The 21,383-nt window shown below is 47.7% G+C and overlaps 1 protein-coding gene across 2 annotated transcripts in view; it reads right to left on the minus strand.

Annotated features, from left to right (window-relative positions):
* Window positions 1-11,010, minus strand: part of ADCY9 (adenylate cyclase 9) — an 84,017-nt gene extending 73,007 nt beyond the window's left edge. The window contains exon 1 of one of the 2 annotated variants that reach the window (XM_035549093.1): window positions 9,198-11,010. In XM_035549093.1, the coding sequence (XP_035404986.1) occupies window positions 9,198-10,893 (1,696 nt within the window). In that variant the 5' untranslated portion in view covers window positions 10,894-11,010. The remainder of the gene's footprint in view (window positions 1-9,197) is intronic. The other variant, XM_035549094.2, reaches the window with a different exon arrangement.
* Window positions 11,011-21,383: the final 10,373 nt, after the last annotated feature.

Below are 21,383 nucleotides of genomic sequence, written 5' to 3' on the forward strand. Positions count from 1 at the left end.
TAGTTTAACATCCTCAGCAGAAAAATTCAATTAGCAATCACTACGGATTCCAGAAACTGGGGAAAGGCATGGCACATGTGCGCATTTCTCTTAAATGGTTTATTGGGATTATGAAACAACTAATAATAAATTTTCTCATCCTCACGTGGTATTTTTAAGAAAGCTCTCTGCTTCCAGTTGACACTACATTGCCAAGCAGCAAGTAAAACATTAAATATTATTCATATTGTCTTAATAGTAACTTACATGTACATACGTGATAAAACCTCTTTCATAACGTACTGCAGTAGCAACGTCAGTCACAGAAAGGGAGTCAGACTGAAAGCAAAACAAGTGAAACCCTTTTACATATTGTTATCAAATAAGAACCAAGTCCTGAAAACTGGCATAGGTGGAAAAGGCTACAAAAGTCTTGGAACAAGGTCTGATGATCTGCTAGCAGAATTTCACTGTGGGCAAGTGCCACACTACAAGGTTTTCGCTGTTCTTCTGGAAACCTGCAGCCATTCCTTCTGCTGGTACAGCCCAAATGCAGACTTCCTAGAAACACCCACAGCTCTTACCGAGCATCACGTTATTTAAACAACGGAAATTTGGAGCTAACATTGTACTTGGGCTCTTTGCAAATAATGTCCTTGCAGTAGCATTTCCTCATTACATCCTGTCTTTAACACCGGCCGTGTCAGGCCCTGAGTACTTCCAAGAGATTTACCTGTTTCACTTCTGTCCAAGTCGGTCAGAGGATAAAGGCACTCCATTCCTTACAGGACAGACCTCACATGTCCACTAAACAGGAGTTAAAAATAACTGCAAGAATTTGATTCAAGAACTACCAAGAACAGCTATGCAAAAGCTTATCAGGCAGCTTTTTGAAAATAGGTGTAAAGAAAAAAAGTAACTTCTATTTCATGCATTAGGCATATGCATTCAAGTCAGACATCCAAGCTGCGCATTTAAAAAAAAAAGTTTCCATTTCCGTTTTAAATGTCCTTGTTTATCTAATGAATGCAAAGAATTAAGCATCTGATATCAGAAACAGAAGTTTTCTTACATTTCCTACAGGCTGAATCAACATTTCCAAGTGCATTTTATTTCAATTACCGACTTTCCTTTTTGCTTATTGTGCTGTTAAGCAGTCAACCTAACTGTCACCATTTTAGCTCATAAAATGTATGAATAATTGCTAATATTGATTATAGACTAGTTTTGCTTTCACCGTCTCCTTCTCCCTCTTATCTCTGAGGGGGCAGAAAAGGATTCCCTGCTTGAGCAGAAGGTTGCATCAGATGACCAGAGGTCCCTGCCAAACCTAACCATTCTGTGAGCTTTCCTTCAAAGGCCTATAAGCTAACAAAAGTGGAAGGGAACCAACGTTAACCCCTAGTTCACAGACAGCTGCATTTGGATGCTTTTCATCTCTCTCTCTGTGTCCCTCCACTCCCCATGCAATGGGAGCAACACCGGGGACGGTCCCGCTCCTGGCAGACACACACAGGAACCAGGGTTACCGTCAGCCGACAGCCAAAGGAAAAGAGCAAGAGGCAAGACAGCTGCTCTTTCGCTCTTAGGCAAACAAGACATTACAGGTATAGCAAAAGATGTTTTCTTTTGTTTGCGTGTTTCTGCATATGTCAAGCCACAAACAGAAAGGTCCCATCAGCAAGCTAGTGTACTTCATTCTTCCAGTTGTTCCTCGTCACTGTTCCAATTTGGGGGATTTTCTCTAGGTAGTACAACTTCATGACAATAATGTGATTTCTAAATTTATCAAGTCAAGCTGAAGACAACAGCTTAAGAATTGCATTCAAAGGAACAGGAAGCACTGTCGGTAAAATAAAGACTTGCAGCATGTATTTATGGTTATTTATATGGTTTCCTAAGAATTCCCACATTAAGTTACTGTAGCAAATACAAATCCAAAAGTTTGCAGGCAGATGTAAGGGACATTTTGAATCTGAGGGATGCTCGCTGAAGAAAAACATCTGGAACATTTTGTTCCTTCACAAAATAACTTTAGAATCACAAAACCTATCTAACCCTAAAGCCATGTATCCGGTAGGCCTAGCACTCTAGGCTAGAGCATTTCTGGAAACCAGAGAACATTCATGCGATGAAAACAAGTTGGTTTGGAAGGGCAGCACAGGCCAGTGCCACCCAGGAGAGACAAAGAGGATCGAGAGGAGCCCGGCTCCAGCCGAACCTGCCCAGGCAGCCACGGCCCCTCAGCATGGCCCTAGACCACAGCCAGGCCCGCAGCACTGTGGTGCTGCTCCCAGCCCACTCCTGCCACAACTGTCACCTCGTGTTTTCACTAAATGCTGCTTGGGAGCAAGCAGCTGCACTTCCACAACCCACGCGGCTTTGCTTTAAGTCAAGTTCCAGCCATTTCCCACAAACCTGTGAAACAGCCTTGACAGTAACACAAACGTAGGTAACAGAACCTGTTAAAATGTGTTAATGCGACTACGGTGACTAGCTGGCTTCTTTGCAATAGCAACTCCCACTGGAAGTTAAAAATTGAAAGGCTAGGATTTTTTTTTTCTTTTTGAAGGACAGAAATGAGATTGAAAATCATCTAAAAATAGCAGGGAATTTTCAAGTGTCAGCTGTAACGGAAGCAGGAATAGCAGTCTCTCCTTACAGAGCCAGGAGGGATGCAGTCAGCTTGTGATTCAGGATCAAGAGCGAGAAAGCTCAACCACGAGCTGCAGAGGGGAGAAAGCAGTGTTAATTTATTAATTTGATTAGTATTCCAGGACAATTTACAGCAACTTGAAATGCAATGAAATTGTACTGTGCTTTAAAGTGGCGAATATAAGTTCTTATATACTTTGCCTGCCAGAAGGAAAAGTGAAGTACATATTGTGAAACAACTGAAGAGGGTTTTAAACAATCCATTCAATCCTTGTGACAGAAGATGAATATAATTATGTGTTTTTGACTGTGCTTTGTCTTTTCCATCAATCTTTTCCCCTTATAAGCTACAATATCAATGCTCTTATTTAAAGAACAGAAAGTTCTCTTGCATTTGAACAGTCTCTCACACACTTCTGAAGATTTACTGAAGTAAATGGAGAGAAGGAACGAGGGAGTTCTGACTTGTTATTTGTAGGGTACTGGTTTGCGTTTCAACAACTGCATTTTGGGGAGCCAAAGAAAGGAACATGAAAGAAAGCCTCTGCAGACGACAATCACCCACTGCAGCAGACGTTATGGTGTCACTCCAACGTTACAGGGCCTGATTTCAACACTGATCTTGCCCACGTTTTAAAATAAAGCCCCACTTGTGCTGCGCTCACTTCAACTGTTTGAGGATGTAAACGTCTTAAGGGTTAGTAAAGCTGTTACTCCACCCAGCAGCACTGAGGTAGGGCTGAAGCCAGCAACACCTTACAATCAGACTGGAAGCCACATGGTGACTTCCCTGTTAGTGTCAGGACATACAAAAAAATTGAAACTGGAGGCTACTTTGTTAAACAAAGTATATGGCCAGAGCCAGGCCCCACCCTGTGCAAAGTGAAGAATCTTACATAGACGGTAACTGTACTTACAAATGGCTTTGCACCACGTGCAATCAAATTAGCCCAGAAGTATGCTATCAAAACTCAGAGCCTCAACGGTAAGCATCCAAGTTCCCCTTGAATAATAAAAACAGCTTAGGTGTGAGGATTTCTAAATAGAGATATTTTGCTACTTGATCTTGTGTAAAGTCAAAAGCAACTCAGCAAATCTCCCTCAAAATTTGGAGAAATTGATCTTTCTAGAGAGGTCATACCTACCTGGCAATAAAGCTGATTCGCACTAATACATAGATAAAAATACAAATGTTTACTTTCAGAAAAAGCTCTATCATTATATCATGCAAAGTGTCTGAAAAGTTGAATAATCACTAGGTTTTCCCATAAGGTTCTTTTGTTTATAAGTACAAAACGTATCTTTACCAAGTGAAGACTTAGACAAGAATCAGGTTGAGCAACTTCATGCACTATTTATCTCTTTTCTTTTTGCTATTACACTGCAAAATTACAGATCATGTCAAAATGTTAAATCAACGTGGAATTTACTTCTTCCTGGCAACATGCCTTCATACAAATTATCTCTAGTTATAATTCTTTATCTGTCACTGAGTACTTTCCATTTTTAAAATACAGGAGAGAAGTCAACCTGTCTATGATACTATATTTTCAGTCTCACACTTGACAACAAGATCGTGGACTTCCACCTCAATAATAACAGTTTATACGTCAGACGATGTAAAAATGATAAACTGACTATTCACTAAAATCTCCTCTTTAGAGACTAAAGCTGCTTTTAGCCAAGTCACGCAGCAAAGACGAACCCGCACAGAGCTCTCTGCTGAGCTGTCCTGCTGGCACAAGCACAAGCCTTCTAGATTTACAGCAGGCCCAGCAGGCTGGGCTCAGGAAGTTCAGGGAAACTTCCATCTTATTTTTCATCCACCTATGAGCTTCGAGAAGCACACAACTGCACGGGTCCTCTGTATGCAGCCCTGCGAAAAGACAGAAAGGTGGGCAGGCTGGGAAGATTTCACTGCCATCGGGTGCAATCCTGGTCTCGCCTGATCTGCAAGAGGGGAGGAAGGGAAGAAAAATTCAGTGCTTTGCCTCCACATAGCCTTATCTGAGACTTTTTTCTCTCAGGAACACCAGCCCTGCCTCCCTGTAACTTAAACCCGAAGAGCAGCAGAGTATCGGGTCACCAGGCAGGGCCTGCCCAGAGATGCGCATCCCGTCGGTCAGAGGTTGCCACCGCGCCTTCACGCAGCCGGGCTATTTATGGAGAAATAACAGCCTTAATGGACTGCACAGAAAGGTTGCAATATCAGGCGAAACGGTGAATTTTATAACCGGTTTGCTTTCTTTAAAAACGTTTAACGGTATTAGAAGAAGCGCGGAGAATGGCAAAGGACAAAACATTAAGCCCCAGATCTACGAGTGCTTTACCAGCTGGAGCCACCGGCTGCCACAGGTGAAGGGGGATTTTCCCACCACCAGACCTGCACCCCACGGCCACGCACAGCTCGAGCTGCTGAGCCAGTGACAGAGAGCACAGGAAACACTGACATTTTTTCCATGATGAAGCAAATGGCAACCATAGAGAAACTATGTCTGTCAAGCGCTTCCAGGAATTCAGGGGTAACGCCATTCCTTGAGACAAACTGAAGGAGGTGGCTTGAGGCAGAACAGCCAGGAATTTTTTAGGGAATTTAATAACAATGACTCTCACTAGACTAACAGCATACATGCAAACGTCCCAAATGAAACCATGGTTGGTTGTGCTATGCTCCATAAACAGAGCAAGCATTCTTCCCCAACATGCTTACGCATTTTGAGCGCTCAAAAAAAGATGCTGGTGACCCTGGTATTTCTGAAAATGTTGCTGACTGGCTGGCAAATAGCAATGCTGTGACCTCCTAAGTAACAAGAAAGAGAAATGCAAACAACCAAGAAGAAACAAGAACAACCAAGAGCAAAACAAAAATATTTCCATAAGCAGGACTTTTTATATCCTGAAAAGAGATCTCTGACTCCACAGAGTCCTGAAGGGACACATTAAAACCATAATCTCATGTATTATGTGACGCTTGCTATCTTATAGTCCTCAATACATGTATTTGCTAGGAAGCTCAGCAAGAAAACAGAAAAAGTGAATTGTCTCAAATCCTACGGCAAAATTAATATGGAAGATGCAATTAAACTGACCTCTAGGGTTTATCTATGGACTTGAAAAAATCACTACATCATTGCTCCCCTATAACTCCCTCAAATCCAAGGTGTTGCTAGGACAGCAGGCCTAAGCAATCTTAAAACAATGAGCAGTCAGGCAAAAAGACATTGTAAGGCCATCAATGGCTCTCTTTCCTCGTCAGCATGCTGTAAACACCATCTAGTTAATTCAGAAGTCAGAAACACGAAGGAACATACTGGGGCTGCACTTCTTGTGATAAGGAGGCGAGGAAGCATCGTATCATGGATCAGCCAAAGGAGGAAGAAAAGGTACTTCCATCCTAAAAATTCCAATGAAACACAAAACAGCGCAGGGAAGGAGAAACTTGGTTATGCCTCACATGTTCCAACAACCAAGCAGAGCAGCAGGAGGATGACTCCAGGCAAACCTCTACCAGCACCCTGGGTTACGCCTGAGCCAGCACAGCACCGTGTCCGGAGTGCCAGGGCAGCGCTCGTGCAGGCACAAGTCCTGAAACCCATCCGAGGTGGACACGAGCCCTCAGCACCCCCGTTCTGCTCGATGAGGAGTTGACTTGGTAATGTTGACTTAGCCTCAGACAGATAGCAACGACCGCTGCGGCAGCTCAAGCAATTAAGAGATAATAGGCTAGGCATACAACATGAAAAATAGGATATCATTAAGATACCAAAGGTTGAAAGGAAACTGAGAAGTGAAGAATTGGTAGGGAAATAAAGCTTATGCCTGTTATCTCCGCTGCGCTTTGATACTTGAAAAGAGTACGACGCATGACATAATTAAACAACCACAACAAACTTCCTCTGCTCTATCACTGCTATCAACTAACGCTCAGGGAAAACAGTAAAGCAAAGCTTCCTAACAGTACTTCAGTCACAAAACCAAGCAGGTGCTTGGCAGAGGACTATTAATTACAAGGTGAAATTCACTTCACCGCATTAACTCTCAGAGCGGCTCCTTAACTAAACCCTCCCCTGCAGCTGGTTTTAATCTCCAGCCCCATGTTATGCAGTGGCACTGCTGCCAGATTGCTTTTATCATTGCCATTTCCCTGTTTTGTTTTTTTTTCCCCCGATGCCATTCACCTGTCAGCCAAGTAAGCTCACTGTGGAGCAAAGGACTGAGAAAAGAGGAAAAAATGGGCAACTGCTGCAGCCGCCGCACCTTGCAGCACACCTGCACGTCGAGCAGGCACGGCACGGGGCTGCCTGCGCCGCAAGTACACGTGCACACAGGCTTCGCTTTCTATACCCATAGAAGACACGGATAATAAAACATGAGCTAATTACAGCTCCACGACAAAATACAGATGGGAAAGAAAAAAAAGAAAAAAAATAAACAAAACAACCCTTGTTAAAGCAATTCCTTGTTCAAGTAATTCTTACCACATCTTCCAAATGCTGTCATAGCTAGGTTTCAGGGTGAGAAGAGACCACTAAAATGTCAATCCACAAAGCATACTTCATCTTATCCGAGCTGCATTTCAGCTTGTTCATCTGTAGTGCCCTGGCTAAAGCAGGACCCGTGAAAGGCATTGGAAGCTGCCAAATCCGCATCAGTACGCTACAGAGAGTGCAGCCTATGCCTCCTTGCAATAAATGGAACCAAGGACAGAACACAAGTCAGAGAAAGACCATGAAAAAACACTCCTGGCACGGGGTGTAACTGCTCTATACAGCACTCTTGTGATCTCCTAGAAAACATGAACAAATATATTGAAATATTGAAGAGCAGTACCATCAGTCTCCGCAAGCCAATTCGTGTCACTTTGAGTAATGACACTGAGTACAGTTATAAATTTAGCAAAAACACTTCATTTCACTTGCTGCTACAGCACAGCCTTTACACTGCATTTAGCTATAAAGTTAGACAAACGAGGGAAAATAAGAACTTAAACATCACGGGGTTGTTTCTCTAGAAATCATGTAATTTATTTTCACAAGAGAGGCAAGCTTCTAGTTACACTGACAGAGAGACTATATCTGATCCTTTTTTCTCGAAAGTACCCTTCCACGTAACCACCCCAGCGTCAACAGTTTTCAAAGAAATTAACTTAATTTGTATTTTTAGAAGTCAAATAGAGAGCTAAAGCCTCAGGACACACATCTGCTTCAGCTCCGTGGCTTCCAGCCACCAATGTCATTATTGATATTTTCCCTCCCCGTAAGCCTCTCATTTCAGCCCTGTTGCCATATGCATACAGACAGCTAGTTCACCAAAAATAAGTATTTGTGTCACATCAAAATAAGCACCTGCCACAGGCGAGCGGACCGCCGCCACCGCTTCTACCGCTGTTTTGCAACGCTCTCCCCCCGTCCTTACTCGCTGACCTTCCTACAACCATCCTGGCCTCGTTTCGTATTTACTGCCACAAACCTCTCCTTCCCCACCACAACGCTCTCCTGCGACTCCTCTGGTTTCCTCCACTCCATTTTCCGCACTTTCCTTATAGAAACTTGCACATTGACAAGCTGAACAAATAAACCCGCGTCACACAAAAGGGGCTGCAACGCATTCCACGCTCATTTTTGTTTGTCTGCTCTCCACTTTGGAGCACCACCGCTGCAGACACACACACCTCGGAGAGACAAAAGTGCGGTGCTGGAGACGGACAGCTTTTTCCAAGGAGCCCCAGAGTGAAAGCTCCAGCACGTACAATCCCCCTGCATGCACGTCTACGTGCTGCTACCTCTGCTGGAAAGCAGTCAAGGGGTTCATTTGAAAATGAATACTCTGTGGAAAAATGAGTATCGGCCCCTTATCCGAGCTATAAGGGGAACCGAACGATCCCTCATTTTCTTTCCTGAATTGCAAATTTGCAGTTTCATCCCCAAATCCTTAGAGCTGCAGAAATGAGAGCATCTGCTAGCTCACTGCACCACCCCAGTAACTTTTTCCAGCCTAACTTCGAACCGTAACAACTTGCTATCAAACTGCCAAATCTGCAGTGCTCACTTCTTTCTGTGAATCCAGCTGTCAGTTTTCCCAAATGCCTTCGCAGTCCCAACTCTTTCGGTGCCAAAAAACTTTTCACAGATATACATAATTTTGCAAAACACATATGCTGTATGTATGGCACATGAAGTCAATTAACAAGTTTATTTACTGAATTAAAGGATGACACACAACAGTAAAACAAAAACCTCTTGCAGACAGCAAGCACATTAACCTTCTCCTCCCTACGACGCGATAAGCTCACAAGGAATTTTCAGGAGTTTCGAAGTCAAAGTATGCTTTGAGTACCCTCCAAAAAAAAAAAAAAAAGGCGTGAGCTCTTTCACACTTATCTCCATGGCATCTTTCACTCCGTAATTCCCTTGGCGTTTCTGATCACCAGCACGCAGAGATACGTGTAAAGCACGTTCAGTTTGCAAGTCAACAAGCACAAAACACGTACTGGGGAAAAAATATTCCCTCGTAAAAGGGAAAAAAAAAAAAAAAAGAACCGAATACAAAATATAAGCACGTACCTTTTAACTGGTCAGCTACCACGCTCTGACCAACTCGCTCGGTCACTTTTCCATCCTCCATTTCATAACGATCATCCAAATATTTTGCAGTAGCTTCCGAAATGTGGACTTTTCCAGCCACCCCCAGCTGCTCCATCAGATTGGCCAAATTGACATCGTTTGACCACACGTCGAACTTGAACCTCCTCATTCCCAGAATGCCACACAGCACTGTCCCAGTATGGACGCCAACTCTCATGTTCACCATTTCTTTCTTCTCCTGGCAAAACTGCTCGATGGCTTTAATCATACCCAAGCCCATCTCAATGCAGCAGTAAGCGTGGTCTGCCCGGGGCTCTGGGCAGCCAGCTACGCAGTAGTAGCAGTCTCCCAAAGTGCTTATCTTTTCGCATTTGGTGTCCTCACACAGCCGGTCGAAACGTCCAAACAGGTCATTCAGGAGCCCCACCAGCGCGTGGGCAGATTTATTGGCGCTCATTTTCGTGAAGCCAACGATATCTGCAAACAAAATGCTCACCTGCTCTATCTGCTGCATTTTAAAAGGGCGGAATATTATGGGGGTTTTCTGAATGGAGGGCTTCTTCTTCCTGTTTTTGGGGCTTGAGGTGGAATGGCGTTTGACGGAGTTTTCACTTTCATCATCCCCCTGCTTCATTAAGTCATCGGCTATTATTCTTGGCATAACAGAATGAATCATCCTCTCTTTCAGGGCTTTTTCCACTTCCAAGTCTTTTCCATGCATGATGGACTGCCCCACTTTCAGGAACGTGCTTCTGGACCTGACTTCAGACATGATAAATAAATGAATACCGATGGCATGGATGCAGATGTGAAGGAAGGCTTTACTCAACAACTCCCAGTAAATCGTCCCGGCTCCAAGAGGCGCAAAACAGTTCTCGTCGCGGAAGCGATAACCAAAGGTCTCAAAGAGGACCGAGTACGACAGTCCCAGAAACAAGCTTAAATACAGGGGTAGGTGCATCACGGTGTAAAGCAGCAAGAGCACTTCGACACACATGGAAAAACTGCCTACTTGAGACAGACAAGTGTCCGCGGGACTGGCCGGGGGCGTCCGGTTGGACATGTCACCACTTCCTGAGAGAGGATTCAGCGCCTGGAACTGCGGAGCCAGAGTCAAGGCGAAAACCAGGAGGGTGAGTACCAGCGAAGTCCATACGTAATGGCGAGCGTAAGCCTTGGTGAAAGTGAACGCGAAGAACGCTACACACACCAAGAGGAAGCACAGAGCCGGCACCATGAACACGATCTGTTTCTCTCTCATGTGCACGCCGAAGTAGACGCCCCAGAGCAGGCAGGCCACGCCGATGTAGAAGAGGGCATAGCGGAACCGGCGCTGGGTCTGCGGGAAGCACCTCTCCATGCACGCCTCCTCCAGGTTGTTGGAGTCGAACTTGGGGTTCCACCACTTGGACGAGGCCCGCTCGAAGAGCTGCGGCAGCTTCTTCTGCCGGCGGAGGCCGGGGCCGCCGCCGCCACCGGCCGCCCTGCGGGCGCCCCCCGACTCCCCCGAGCTGCAGCTGGAGGAGATGCTGTACTTGCAGCGCTTGGAAGAGCCGCAGCCCGGGTGCTGCCTGGGGTTGATTTTCACCGTCACGCTGTTGCTGTCCCCGCTGGAGTCGCAGCTCACCTCGGTGCTGTGGTGATGCAGCAGCTGCTGGTGCGGTGGGGAAGCCATGTTGTCGGCTCCTCCCGGGGAGCTCCGAGGAGCCGGAGCCGGACCCGGCGGGGCCGGGAGAGCCGCCGGCGGGGCGACCCCGCGGCTCCCGGGGCCGTCGCGCTCAGTCTCCTCCCGCCGCCTGCGCGCAGGGGCGGCCGGGCAGCGCCGGGGCGCTCCGCCGCGGGCCGGGCGCGGCAGGCAGGGCAGGGCAACGCGGGCAGCCCCGCATATTCCCCCGCCTCGCACGGCCGCGGGGCGCCGCGCGGGGGGCCGGGGCCGGGGCCCGCCGCTCGCTTCGCCGCCGGCCCGGTCCCGCTCAGCGTCGCCGGGGGGGCGCCGGGCCCCCGCTGGGAGGGCACCGCTGCTCCATGGCGGCCGCTGGGCGGGCAGCGCTCCCTTCACGGCCGCCGCCGCCGCCGCCGCCGCCGCCGGGCCGGCCCCCGCCCGCCTGCCGCCCGCCCCCCGCCCCGCCGGGCTGGCCCGGCCCCGCCGCCCGCCTCCCGCCGCTCCCCGCCGGCCTGCGCGGGGCTGCGGCACCCAGCGCCCCTCGGGCTCCGCTCAACGCCGGCCGCGTGCCGCTCGCTGCCCGCGGGGCCGCTCCGCGCCGCCCCGCTCCGTGCCCCTGCCGACGGGCGGTGCCGCGCCGTGCCCGGGCGGGGGCCGGGCCGCGGGGAGGCGGGCGGCGGCGCTCGCTCAGGCGCGGCGGGCCGGGCCGCGGGCGGCCCCCGCCACCATCTTCCGCCGCCGGCTGCCGGGGGGCGGCCGCGGGCGGGGACGACGCCCGGCCGGTGGCAGCCGCGGGGGTGGCGGGGCCGAGGTAACGGAGCGGGCTGGGCCCGTTGCCGCTGGCGGGGCAGGGCAGGGCGGCTGCAGCTGCGGGCGGCCCCGCGCCCCGGCCGCTTGTTGTTGTGGCCCCCCCCCCGCTATCTGAGCCGCGCCGCTGCCTGCGCCTCGTTATCGCTTCCTCACAGGCGGTGCCTGCCCCTCCCCGTCCCTCCTGCCCCCCCCTTCTCGCCCCGGGGCTGCTCCCGGCCCCCGAGGCCTCTTGGCGGCGGAGCGGGCCCAGGCGCCCCCCGGGGACCGGCCGCGGCTCCCGGCGCAGTAAATAAGAGGCCGGGCAGCCCCGAGGCACTGCCCGCTGCCAGCCGCCCCCCGGGCACAGCCGCTGCCCGGGCCGCTCGCACGGAAACACCAGTACTGAGAGCGAGAGGAAGGAAGGATGGCCTCCTGGGCTTCCCCGGTAACGGGCAAAGCTGCCGAGGCTCCTTGCGAACTTTCTGTTCGGTTAGCCAAGTGTACTTTGAGTTACTTCACAAGGGATGGTGAATTTCTTCAGTCTGAGTGCCAGGCTTACCAAAGATTCAGAGGAATTGGGGAGATTTGTTGGGAAAAGGAAGGGATTCCTTTACCTCACTTTTAGGTAACACTACCTGTGTCATTTAACATTACTAAATAGTCCTCTAAGACTTAGGTTGTTGCCGAGATGGGACGATTCAAAGCTCCAGATGTGAGAGGCACTGAGAGTCAAGCACACCGTTTGCTCTGTGAGAGCATTGGCTTGTTATTATCCCCTACGAGAGACTCCATCAGCTGACAGTCTGGGCCAGCTGCGTTTGCTCAATACCCCTCTGAAAAAGGTAGAAACTACAAAGAGCTGAAATAGGTGGGAAGAAAGGGGGAAATAGGAAATAACTTAAGCCCTTACTATTTGTAAGTAAATCAGGATGTCGTTGGAAAGAATGCCAGGGTAAGTGTTCCTCCAGTTGAAGATGTGAGTTTTCCCTCTGGCAAGAAGAAAGTTGTGATTTCATTCAGCTCCTTTGGTCCAGAGTGACTAGGAGCACACCGACAGTCGGTAAGTAAAACAGTACTTGTCCGGAAGGTAGCAGAAGAAGCCGCTCAGATTGTTATTTACTACTGAAACTTGCTTGGGTAGGCTTTAATTCAATTTTCAGGAGTATCTGGAATGGAGATGTGGGATCACACCTTCGTTAAAGCCAAACTGTCGGGCAGTGGCTTGTGTGTGCATCACAGGGCGTGAGCATGCGGACAGGAGGCGGCTCGGGTGCGTGTGTGCTTAACAGCGCTCGTGCATGAGTGCTCGGGTCAGAGGAGAGGGGCAGCTCGTGTGCATTTCCCTCTTATGCATGTGGGAGAGACCCACACGTCAGGCATGGGGTATGCGTGGTCTGGGGGAGAGAAAATAAGCAGAAGCAAAGCTCTGACCCAAAAGCAAGAGAAATGTCTTGTTCCCCCTGTGCTCAATAAAGCAAGACTTTGTGTGTTCTTATAATGAACAGAATCACATCAAAGATGCTGACTACATCACAAGTTTTAATGGAGTGACCCACATGATCCCAAATTTTGGCTGCCTACTAGTCAGAGACTGCTTTTGATCTCTGCTACTGAAGTAGTCTCCTCTTTCCCAGCTATTGTATGCTGGCTTGAGGGACAGCGACGTGGGACTGAAGCAGGCATCTGACTTCAGACCCTGACTTCGGGATTGCTCAGAGTCCTTTCTCCCCCGAGGAAGTTCCCACTAGGTTTGTTACCCGCAGGCTCCCATCCTGCTCCTCTTTTTGATCTTTTGTGCAGTAACTCAGTGTTAGCCATTCGCCCCCAAACCAAGCCCTGCCTTGGAATAACGAGATGAAACCTCTAACAGCCAAATCACTGCAAAGTGCTGCCCCATGGCTGCCCACCTGCCTCACCGTGCCCCAGCAGCTTCTGCCATTGTCCACTTCCATGCAAACACGAGCTACATGTGCAGCAGGGAGAACTGTTGCCTTGTATTTATTTTCGTTAGCTCTACTGCCTGGGAAGAACTTAGGGCTGCCTCCCAAAAGACTGAAACTTTGACCTTGTTGTGGGTGCTATTCTTTTCCTCTGCTTCTGTCATGAAGATATCTCTCTGTTGAATTTGAGAAGCAGATTAAATGCATGTAAATGGTAATCAAGATTGCCAATGATGTATTTATTTCAAGTGGTTGAGTAAAATTTGTCTTAGAAAGCAAGAAGTGGTTCAAAGTTGTATCTGTTATTCCCCCCTGCATTCCGATTAGTTTTCCAGAGAGAGATGAACCCTGTGGCATATAATGCTGTTGCTGTGTCCCTCTAAGGTAGGTGGGTGAGTTTTGTAGCACTCTCCAAGGAAGATACCTCCTCCTGGTCACTGTCTCAGTAAGCGCACCTCGACCGAGCTGGAGGCTACCAGGCAGTGCTGATTTTGAGTCTTGGGTTAATTCTAGTGCCTGGTAGTTCTGGGTTGTGCTGTTTTCCTGTAAAGAATTCTGGCCACCCTTCCAAAATATGCTGTGGCTGGTTTCCTTTCTCAGAGACCCAGTTAGAGGAAATACTTTACAGTGCAATAGTTAGGCAAATGCATATCCTACTTGCACATTTCTTTTAAATTCATGCCACTAAATATACATATTTAGTCTATAGAATTTGATTTGCTTCCCTTCTCAGAGGCACAGCTTTGTCAGCTCTTCTGATTAGCTTTTGTTTGACATTCATAATATTGTACTTCACTGCTTATCTGATGGAGCTGTGCAAAACTATTTAGGGGGGGTTCTAAAATGTGACAACCCACATGATGCTTTTTAGACTTCACAAACCGCCTTCAGGAGGCAGAAGAATATGACATGGGAACTGCTGGCTAGAACAACAAAGTATATTAATGCCGGAGTAGCTGGGAAGGAGGAATGCTATTCAGAAGTTTGTGGCTTTTATTGTATGCTGGCAAAGGAAAACTTACAGCCTGAAAGAGAAGGCATCATGGATGCAATGGATGGAGACTATTTATCCCATCTGGCTCTGGAAACAGTAAAACTGTTAAGAAAAAAATGTTTTGAAACCTGTTAGTCCATCCAGAGACAGAAAGGTTCAAGGGAGAGAGAACAGACGTCCCTTTCCCTAGTTTCCTACCTTAACAGATAGCAGGATTTCACTTTCAGACAAACATCTGCCTCTGCATCCTAGCTGGCCCAGCAGTGTTCATTCAGAGCTTTGTTCTGAACCCTGACAACTGCTGGGTGAGAGAGCTCATGTTCTGGACAAGAAGCATACTGTTCTGACTTCTGGTTGCATACTGACAGGTTAAACATTTGGGAGGATTGTTACCCCCATCTGCTTCTTAAATTCAGAAAATGATCAAGATGCTTATTTCACTTTTCCATAAAAGAAGAGCACAAGGATTACCTTTGGCACCTTTTCCTTGTAAAGCAAAGGAAGTTGAGAAAGTGGTGCATTCTTCTTACTTCTGTGAGGTGGCCAGGTTGATTTTAACTGTGCTGTATTTTCATCCTTCTGAAGCTGTGGTTCAAATTATCCATGTTACCGACACAATTTCATGTCCCAGACAAGATGCATGGATAACAGGAGAAAGTAAGCAATAGAAGGTCTTTCTGCATGACTTGTACCTCGGTAGGAAGGATAAATCCTGGCCTAGATGAGTGGGAAGTGCTGGCTCCTGCAGGACCAGGCTTTTCCTTGCAGGCTTTATGGGTGTCTCATTCAAGTGTCTGTCTACACCAAAAGCGGTGCGGACAATACCACTTATTTGGCAAATTGTCTGCCACCAGGAGGTGGCTTCACTTAAAATGCATTTCTGTAAGAGGCAGGCAAACTTAAAATTTATTGCTCGTGCCATTCGTAACAAGAAGTCCTCCTGACTTGCCAAGCTGCTGAATCAGCGTGGGTACCTCACCCTTGAGTCAGCAAAGCCTGAAATAGAAACTTGCTCAGCTTCCGAGCACAGGAAGTACCACTGTTGTCTGCAAACACTGCCACATCTAACGTGCTGTTTTTTATAACTACAACTTCTCGCTGGAGGAACTTGCATGGCATTCTTTAATTAAAAAAAAAAAAAGGCCTTTTTTTACTTACAGTAGAGAAGTTAAGATCAGTGTGAATGGGGCTCTCTGGCATGCAAGCATCAAGGAGTAAACAGCAGGAGAAGGACGAGCAGCAGGCGTTGATGTCGCCTCGCCCAGCCAAGCATCAAGATCCCAGCATATCTACCTGCAGGACGGTCAGAGCAGAGCAGGGGGACAAGGGACAGCCTGCAGCTCAGCTAAAACAAAGCCGTAAGCCACTAAAAAGCGATGAAGCTGTAAAACAGCTGATGGGAGATGAGCCCTGGAGATGCTCACCCATGATGCCTGAGTGGAGCTGGGTCACTCTCGCTGCCAGGCCACATCTCAGCTTTGTAGCACAGCACAAAGTACCGAAAAACAGTGAAAGTGACCAACAGTTGCAGTCAAGTGGTGGGAACTCAGGCTGTTAAGTCATGGGCAGGACTTCTGTGAGTAGGTGGAAGGCAGTGAAAATGCATGTAAAAATAGCCCATACATGGTGTGCGTTAGGGAGGAGTTTCTGTGGCTCCACGTCAGGCTGATAAGTAGGAAAATAAGCATAGTGTTAATTCACCCATTTTCCTCTTCTCAAGTTGTTCAGCTGGCTTTTTATCTTGCAGATAGATTGTCACTATTTTTTAGCACACTAGAGAAAGACAGACTTTAGAAAATGTGTTGGGGCCATCAGCTGCGTGCCACCATCCTGGCACTGCTCCTCATTTCTCCCTTGGTGCCTGCTGCAGGCCGGTCTCGCTGTCTTCCAGGTCCAAGAAATGCCCACTGCTGGCAAAGCCTCCCGTGATAAGCAGGCAATTCTATCTGCCAAAAAAAAAAAAAAAACAGTAACCCTTTTTGAGCCCTGAGCAAGTGAGATATCCAGCCATCACTGGGCTAAGGCAAAAGATACCATTTGATTTAGGGGAAGTCCTGATGCACTGTACTTTCCCTGGAAATTTGACTTCCATCTTGTCTAAAGAAGGGCTGGTGACCTATGTGCTACAATGCCACGAAGACCTTGTACATGCTCCTGTACCTGGATAACATCATGACTTAGATGATATTGCAAAATAGGAGTTATGAAGCCAATGCTACAGAGAAACAGAAAATAAAATAAAATAAAATAAAATAAAATAGTTATACCAGCTCATTGATTTAGACAATCTGTCTTCACTGCACAGTTTCTGTGGGAAGATCCTTAGGGATAAGGGATTTCTGTTGCATGGAATCACCCTCAGAATAGCCTGAGCTATTTGTATAACCTCACAGGCAGGTTTCCTCTTAGGGTGACACTCGGTACAGGATTTTCCTGCATTATTATGAGGAAATGATAGAGATTTGGAAAAAATCATTTGTCATTTGTGCAATGTGTGTGAACACTACGATACATAACTTCACTTTATCATTTTCTGTTTTTTTTTTTTTTTAATTGCAACAGTACAGTTGCAACTTGCAACACATTTTATATTTAATGTTTTGGATTATTCAACTGAAAAGAGGTGGGGATGAGAATTTATAGGCATAATTACAGCCTTATGCAACCTTGTGCACACTCCACAGGTTTTGAAGAAAGACCTGCTGCAAATCCACAGAAAATCCCAGCTCCAGGACTCCAAGTGTCACAGGGAATTACACAACTTAAAAGTTAGTAGAACATTTGTGGTGTGTGTACCAAGCCCCTTTTCAAGTGTAGGTTTCCGAGGCCAAAATGCTCTAACATTTTTGGGGCCCAATCCCTTGTTCCCAGGGCTGTGGGTGCCAGAACCGTTAGGGTGGCACTGGGGGACATGGTGGCGGCTGCTGCTGCCCCGAGCCAGGAGCTGCATTTGAGTAATGCGGCATTCCCATCTAACGCGTTCACTTTCTTTTTCCCCTTCTCAGAATGTCACAGTGTATTTTAGCTACAAATCTGTTATTCTGTGGTGTGGGTGCCAGAATCATTAAAAAAAAAAAATCTGTAATACCAGCTTTTGGGTGATTTTTTTTTTTCTCCCCAAGAAGACAGAAGACAGCCACCTTCTCAGCTCTACCCGGGCGTTCTCCTGGGTGGCTGCAGCTGCCGTGCTCTCTAGGATCGTGGATAACTCACCGCTCCCCCCGAGCAAATGCCCCTGAGCAGCAGGCATTTGATTTAAGAGGCTGATGTGGGAGGCACCGAGGAATGATTGTTTCCATTTCCAGCCTGTGTTAGTGATGATTTACACGCGCTGGTGTTCTGTGAGCTTGGAAGGAGCCCACTGCTACTGTCATGAAGCACAGGCAGCAGGAGCTACTGTGAGGTACTGCCATGGTGGTAGGTTTAAGGCTTTGATGAAGCAAGAAGAAATCGTGTGGAGCAATGTGAACCCTGCTCTGTCAGTGACTGAAACTGGAGGCAAGGCGAGGCGTATTCTTCTGCAGTTAGGGAGAAATATCGGTTCTGGGGTGCTGAAAACAGCAAGAATCTGGTAAAAAGGTGAGTCGGGAGAAACAAAATAGCATATAGAAAAATGAAAGATTGTGGAATGAGAAATTACATGGTCCAGACTAGATGCAATCAGGATTCAGGAATGGGGCCCTTGTCCTTTTATAAACAGGGAATCTCCTTCGCTTGGGTAATGGGAGCACCGGCGGTCACACAGGATAAGCAAAAATCCAATAACCCTCACGCTTCACAGCACGAGCTGAGCTCTGAATGACATGGTCAGGAAAAAACATAACCATGGCAGGCTTTTCAGCCATTTCCCAACAAGGTTTGCCTCCAGGCTGCAGCTTTCAGAGGACCCCTGAAAGCTTTGTGGGAGCTGCTCAGGTGTTGTGTCAGGCAGACCTGGACAGGTGAGTTAAGTGCCGCAGGGTATCTAAAAGGGGATTTGGTGCAGGCCAGGCAGCCTGATGTGTTACTCTGTGTGACCCCATCTCCTCACTGCATGTTGTCTGCTAGTTGGTAAATTATTTCCTAGAAGGCTGAAAAGGAAACGAGGAGCTGAGATGGCCTCTCGGTATTTCTCCGGCACAAACAAACAACCAGATTTCATCTTATCTGCCTAGCCAAAACATCTCCATTATTAGGAGTAAGCTCCTGGGATCCTACAGAACCTGCTCCTGGATAAGCTACGAAGATGTGCCGTTGGCTGAAGTACTCACGAAGCGGTCCCGTGCCTTTGGACAACGCTTCAGGCAGAGCAGCCCCTGGAGTGCCCCAGGGCTCTGCGCTCCCCGACTGGCGAAGGCCGTCGAGCCTGGCCTGGCCTCGGGGCCCGGCCTGACCTCGGGATGCAGCAACGTGAGTCCCTGGGGAGAGACGGGAGCGTGGGGGCTGAGCTAACCCCACGGAGGAGCAGGCTTGGTGAACTAAGTGGCTTTTTCCTGTCTTCTAATTTCTCCACTTTTACCCTCCTTTTTTCAGTTCCTTCCTTAGCTTTGGCTCAGTGGAAGAGCAGTGAAAATTCCCCATTCCCTTCTCACGGCCGTTCAAGTAACACATATCCATTAAATCCTGTTTTGTTATACCCCCAACACACAAAGCATAATGACTGCCATGTTTTATTTTTGAGGCAGCGCTGTCTTTTCTGTCACCTCGCTTGGATAGAAGGACAAGGTTTCCATGATCTTCCCAACTGCTGAAACAAGTCCAAGAAAAAGCAGGACGCCTGGACTGTACAAGTGAGAAATTTCACCACGAGATGGCTATGGCTGCTCGCTGTCTGGGGCGTGCAATGAGCAGCGATGGGAGCCCACCGCAGCTATGCCCAGGGGCTGGAGGCCGCGCCGTGATGCTCTGAGAGGATGAACACATGGAGATTTGGGAGTGCAGTCCCGCGCCGAGTCTCAGTGGTAAAAGAAAAGAAAATCACAGAATTGTAGATTCATTTAGTTGGGAAAAGACCTTCAAGATCACCAGGCCCAACCAGCTATCTTGTTTCTGCATCTCCTTCCATGCAACCAGGGATTTCTTCCACTGTGGTGCTGCGTGAACGCACTTGCCAAAAGATTCGCACTTGTACTTGCGTGAACCATACCACAGAAGTACTTCGGATGGCTCTGCCACCAGCCCAGGCTTGACTGCTGAGACAGAGGGTGCGAGGGATGGGCCGACCTCTAAAGGGGGCTGCCTGTAAGCGCCTTGGCTTCTTGTGGGCCTGGGAATCAGAAGTTTCCCTGGGCTGCCCTCCGGTGCTCACCCATGGCGGGCAGGGAGCTGGACGTGGGTCGCCAAATGCTGTGTTCCAAAATACCTCCACTTTTTTGAAGTCTTAACTCTTACAGAAAAGAAGGAGGCTTGGGAAACTTCTTGGTAGGCTGTAAACTTTGTATTTAGTGTTTCTGCAGCGTGGTGAAAGCTCAAGGAGCTTTCTGAATGATTCGGAGAGTTCCTTGATTTATTAGCGAAAGCAGCCAAATCTACTGGACTGTGGTGTTTGAGGGCTTTCATGTATAGCAAGTAATAACTGGCTTTAATTAGCTGTATTTACACAATAGATTTCAAGCTATCTAAGTTAAAAGGGCAGAATGTCCTTGGTGGGAAATGCAATTTTGAAGCCTAACAACTTGAAAACAGCTGGAAGGGTTTTGCTTGGACTTCCTGGGGAGAAAAATCGCCTTTGGCTCAACAAGACATGGAGAATTTCAAGCCCACGGTAGAAGTTTTTCAAGAAAGTTAGAACTAATGAAAATGGAGGATTATAGTTTAAACTGTTTTGCAATCGTTGGCCTCAATCCTGCAGACACTTTCACACATGCTTAACTTTATATATGTGGTTAGTTTTGCTGACCTGAATGGGATTATTTACACGTGTAAATTTAAGTACATGCGTAAATGTTTGCGGAGCAACGTTTTGACTATAGCATTTGTTACAAAAATGATGTTATATTAAAGTCTCTGCAACTGGCTCATTGAGATTCTTTATGTTGAAAAAAAAAATGCTGGGAAATTCAGGAATTAAGATTCCTAAGTCTGTCTTAAATCTGCTCCCTCATGTGAATAGGATCTTTTGTTGTGCTGGATCAGGGCATTGTGCCACTAAATTTATTTAGCAACTATTAAAAGTACACTGTTATGTATTCTTATCCTATTGCCCACAGGAAGACACCATCTGCATTTCCACTTTCTAAAGTATATCAAGGCCAAAGACGAAAAAAGTAAGCTTGGCAACTAGCTGGGCCCGAGAGGTTTCTCCTCACTGATGGGAAGCAACTCATCAAAAAAATTTATTAGACTGTGGAAGCATGTTCTACCTGCCATGAAGCAACTTGTTGAAAACCTCCGAAACGCCCATAAATCACCTCTGCAAACTGTGCCTCTAACATTTATCGTCTTTCTGTGTGCAAGCCAAACTGCCATTAAGCTGACTCACATTTTGGCATTTTGTGTTTATATACAACATGATGATGTTTGCAAGCAATGGAAAAAAACTCCTCCTTCTGCGGCACTGTGATCCCGCAAGCCCTTCCCTCCTCTGTGGTGCCTCTCCCTGGATTTCCTCTGCCCACTGATGCTGCCGAGCCCCAGACCCGGTGCAGGAGGAGCTGCTGCCCTTGATCCTCTTCACCTCCGACTTCTCCATCCTGGGTCCCTTCTCTTCTTGATGTGCTTTACCGAGGTGCAGCGCCAAGCATCTCTCGCCTCCCAGCTTGTGGCGGTGGGACCGGCAAAGGGCTGTGCTCCCCAGCTTT

This window comes from Cygnus atratus, chromosome 15 (genome assembly GCF_013377495.2).
Source record: "Cygnus atratus isolate AKBS03 ecotype Queensland, Australia chromosome 15, CAtr_DNAZoo_HiC_assembly, whole genome shotgun sequence".
NCBI lineage: Eukaryota > Metazoa > Chordata > Aves > Anseriformes > Anatidae > Cygnus > Cygnus atratus.